The sequence below is a fragment of the Mesoplodon mirus genome (assembly GCF_964341445.2).
Source record: "Mesoplodon mirus genome assembly, chromosome: X".
NCBI classification, from domain to species: Eukaryota; Metazoa; Chordata; class Mammalia; order Artiodactyla; family Ziphiidae; genus Mesoplodon; species Mesoplodon mirus.
The window spans coordinates 19,111,737-19,114,838 of NC_138981.1; the positions used below are offsets into that span (position 1 = coordinate 19,111,737).

Genomic DNA, 3,102 nt, shown 5'->3' on the forward strand with positions numbered 1-3,102 from the left:
GGTGGGAGCTCTCTGGGCCCCTCAGTGGGATACTCGAATGTCCTCATCATATGGCAGCCAGCTTCCCTCAGAGTGAGTGATTCAAGATAGTAAAACTCAGTCTTGGAAGTCACACACTGTCATTTCTGCAATATCTTATTTGTTCCACAGGTCAATCCCATTCACTGTGGGAGGGGGCTCTGCATGATCATGAAGACCAGGAGGCAGGAGGCAGAGGTTATCTTGAAGGCTGCCTACCAGAGGAAGTGCTCTCTACTACTCTCATGCTTCATACAGAAAGAACTCCCACGTGCTGCTTTCCCCTGCCAGCTGGCTGAAATGAAACAACTCTCAGGGCCACTTGGGATGCACATGTTAAAGGTAGTAGGACCTCCATCAGTTTGGGTCCTGAATGACTACATGGAGGAGAGTACCCTGTTGACTCGTTTACCTGTCGAGCACTAGTGAGCAAGAAATCAAGTTCTACTGCATTTGAACCTTTGTACAGTTTCAGGTCTATTTGGTTCAGCAGTTAGTCCATCCCAAGCAGCGAACGTCCCATGCAGTGAATCATTACAGTGCCTTCTATTGAAGCAAAGTCAAGCACCACAGAATGTTGAGGAAGTGAGGGGACTGTCTCTATTATATCCCTTTGTCCTGTGGCGCTTTTTAAAAATTTAACAAGTATCAACTGAGTGCCGACCACATGTCAGGCCTTGTTCTAGGTGCAAGGAGCACAGCTGTAACAAAATAAAGTCCTTGCTTCATGGGGCTCATATTCTAATGGACTATCTAGTGGAGGCCTCTTGATGAATGCACCAAACAAGTTTGCCAATGTTCCTATTCAGGGGGTTAAAAACTATAAAGGCATTTGCTGAATCTCCCGATTTGATGGGGGCCTGATAGCTTAGTGTTTCCCCTAACTGTGCTGTAAGCCAGTGCTAGGGTTTCTCAAGCTTTTATGTGCACACGAATCACCTGGGGCATCTTGTTAAAATATAAAATCTGATGCAGTAGGCCAGGGGTGCCGCCTGACTCTGCATTTCTAACAAGCTCTCAGCTGATACTGACGGTCCATGGGTCACACTTGGTGTGACAAGGTTCTAAGGAACACTAGTTACTGGATGTTAAAGATATCCTATGTAAAAAGGATTTCATGTTCAAGTAAGTGAGACGATGCTGCCCTCGTTCCTGACTGCTTTCTAATTCCTGCTGCCAGTCCTGTCAGAAGCCTAACAGTACTTTCTACCCTGTGTTCTGTGAGATACTCCCCTATCTTTATATTTACCTCTTAAAATTTAAGCCTGTTTGAGAGAATTTCTGCAATATGTGGCCCCCCAAAAACCTCAAGTAAAGGCCAAGAGTTTCAGGTACAGGGAATGAAGAAGAAATGGAGCCATGCTGCAGAGATGGGGACAATGTCAAAGCAATCAAGCTGCAAGAGGAACATGAAGCAGATTTCCCAAGAGCCTGAAATACCATACACCCTCCTGCCCCTCCTAAGCCTCAGTTTCCTCACTGATTACATTTGATTCTCACAGCAAATCCTATGGGATGACATGCTGGGATTTCATAACACCGACAGTCTAGGCACATGGCCATCATATTTTCTTCTGTAAAATATTATCTGCAACAAGGGTTTGGGAGAATAAAGTGGGATAATGACCGAAAGCAATTAGCAATTTACTGGCACTCAACAAATGTTAGTTACTGGGAACCCAGCTATATTTGAGAAGAATTAAATGATTTTTTCCCCCAGATAGAGGAGAACTGGCTTGTTGAAAACAGAAGAAAGATATCCCTGGAGAGTTAGTGAAGGGAACTGATCGAGGGTGCGAGAGGGAGTGGGGATAAGGGAAGGAACAAGTGTATCCACAGCTCATCTGAATGCGAGCATCTTGAACGCACTGCAACCAAGATGATTCTGGAAGGAATATCCCACTTCCACTGAATAGTAGTTTCTTACCAAGAAGAAACAGTTGAATTATTCTTAAAGCATACATGTTCACATTATTATATGATAAACTCTGTCGGTGGAGCGGCCACCCGCGGTCTCCTGCGCAGATGGGCTCTGTGGCCTAGCGCCCTGGTCGCCGAGGCTTCCCCCAGCCCACAGGCAAAAGCATGGCAGCCATGCCCTCCAGCGGCCCACTCGTGGCCACCCACGACTACTACCGGCACCGCCTGGGCGCCACTTCCAGTAACAGCTCCTGCGGAAGTGCCGAGTGCCCTGGGGAAGCCATCCCCCACCAGCCCGCTCTCCCCAAAGCCCACCCAAGACACTGGTGGGCTAGCTTCTTTTTCAGGAACTCCACTCTCCCGTTCATGGCCACGGTGTTGGAGTCCCCCGAGCACTCGGAATCTGCCCAGGCCTCCACCAGCACGATCACCTATGACCTGGCTCGAGAAGCCGTGGGGAAGCAGCAGCCTGGCAAAACCAACTGCAGGCCCCCGTCCTGAGTGGCCCCCAACAGCTGCCAGGCTTCCTTCCAAGGCACTAGGCTCATCAGATCCCCCCTTCCCTCCCGACACTAAGTGGGCTGCAGCCAGCGGAAGCAGTTGTTTTTTAATATTAAAACAGCAAAACACCAAAAAGGAAGTTGAGAGGACCCCACTCCTTACTATCCAAGCCACACAAGAGCCTTCCTGACACCCCATAACCCTGTGCCTTGCACCAAGTGGAAAATAAACTCCAAGGAGCCAGCAAAAAAAAAAAAAAAAAAGTCAATGCTCTACAATTCAAATGTCCAGGTGAAGATGATAATCTTCACATATTAACTATTTTGTTTACGTATCTAGAAGAAACAGCTCAATTAATATAAAAACATGTTTAGTAAAAATTATATAATAGTTTATCTGCTGTAACTTAAACTCCCAGGCAAAGATTCAGTTTCAGTTTTCAAGTATTAACTTTATTTTCCATGCTTGTGTATCTTTGTATCCCCAACTTCTCGGCAAAGAGAGAGAGAAGAAAAAGGGCCTAAGGTGTTCTCCAGGACACATCCTTGGGGTGACAGTGATGCGCAGCAGGGCCCTATGGGGCTCCTGGGCACAAAAGCCCTTCCATGTCCCCCATTTCTTGATTACAGGAAATGGGCTTCATTCTGCCTCTTTGACCTTCCC

The 3,102-nt window shown here is 47.1% G+C and overlaps 1 protein-coding gene across 1 annotated transcript; it reads left to right on the plus strand.

Moving 5' to 3' along the window:
- Positions 1–2,103: 2,103 nt before the first annotated feature.
- LOC309796902 (pancreatic progenitor cell differentiation and proliferation factor-like) lies at positions 2,104–2,439 on the plus strand (the record flags this gene model as incomplete). Its single annotated transcript, XM_082610309.1, has 1 exon — positions 2,104–2,439. The coding sequence occupies one exon, from the start codon at positions 2,104–2,106 to the stop codon at positions 2,437–2,439; it is 336 nt and encodes a 111-aa protein (XP_082466435.1).
- Positions 2,440–3,102: the final 663 nt, after the last annotated feature.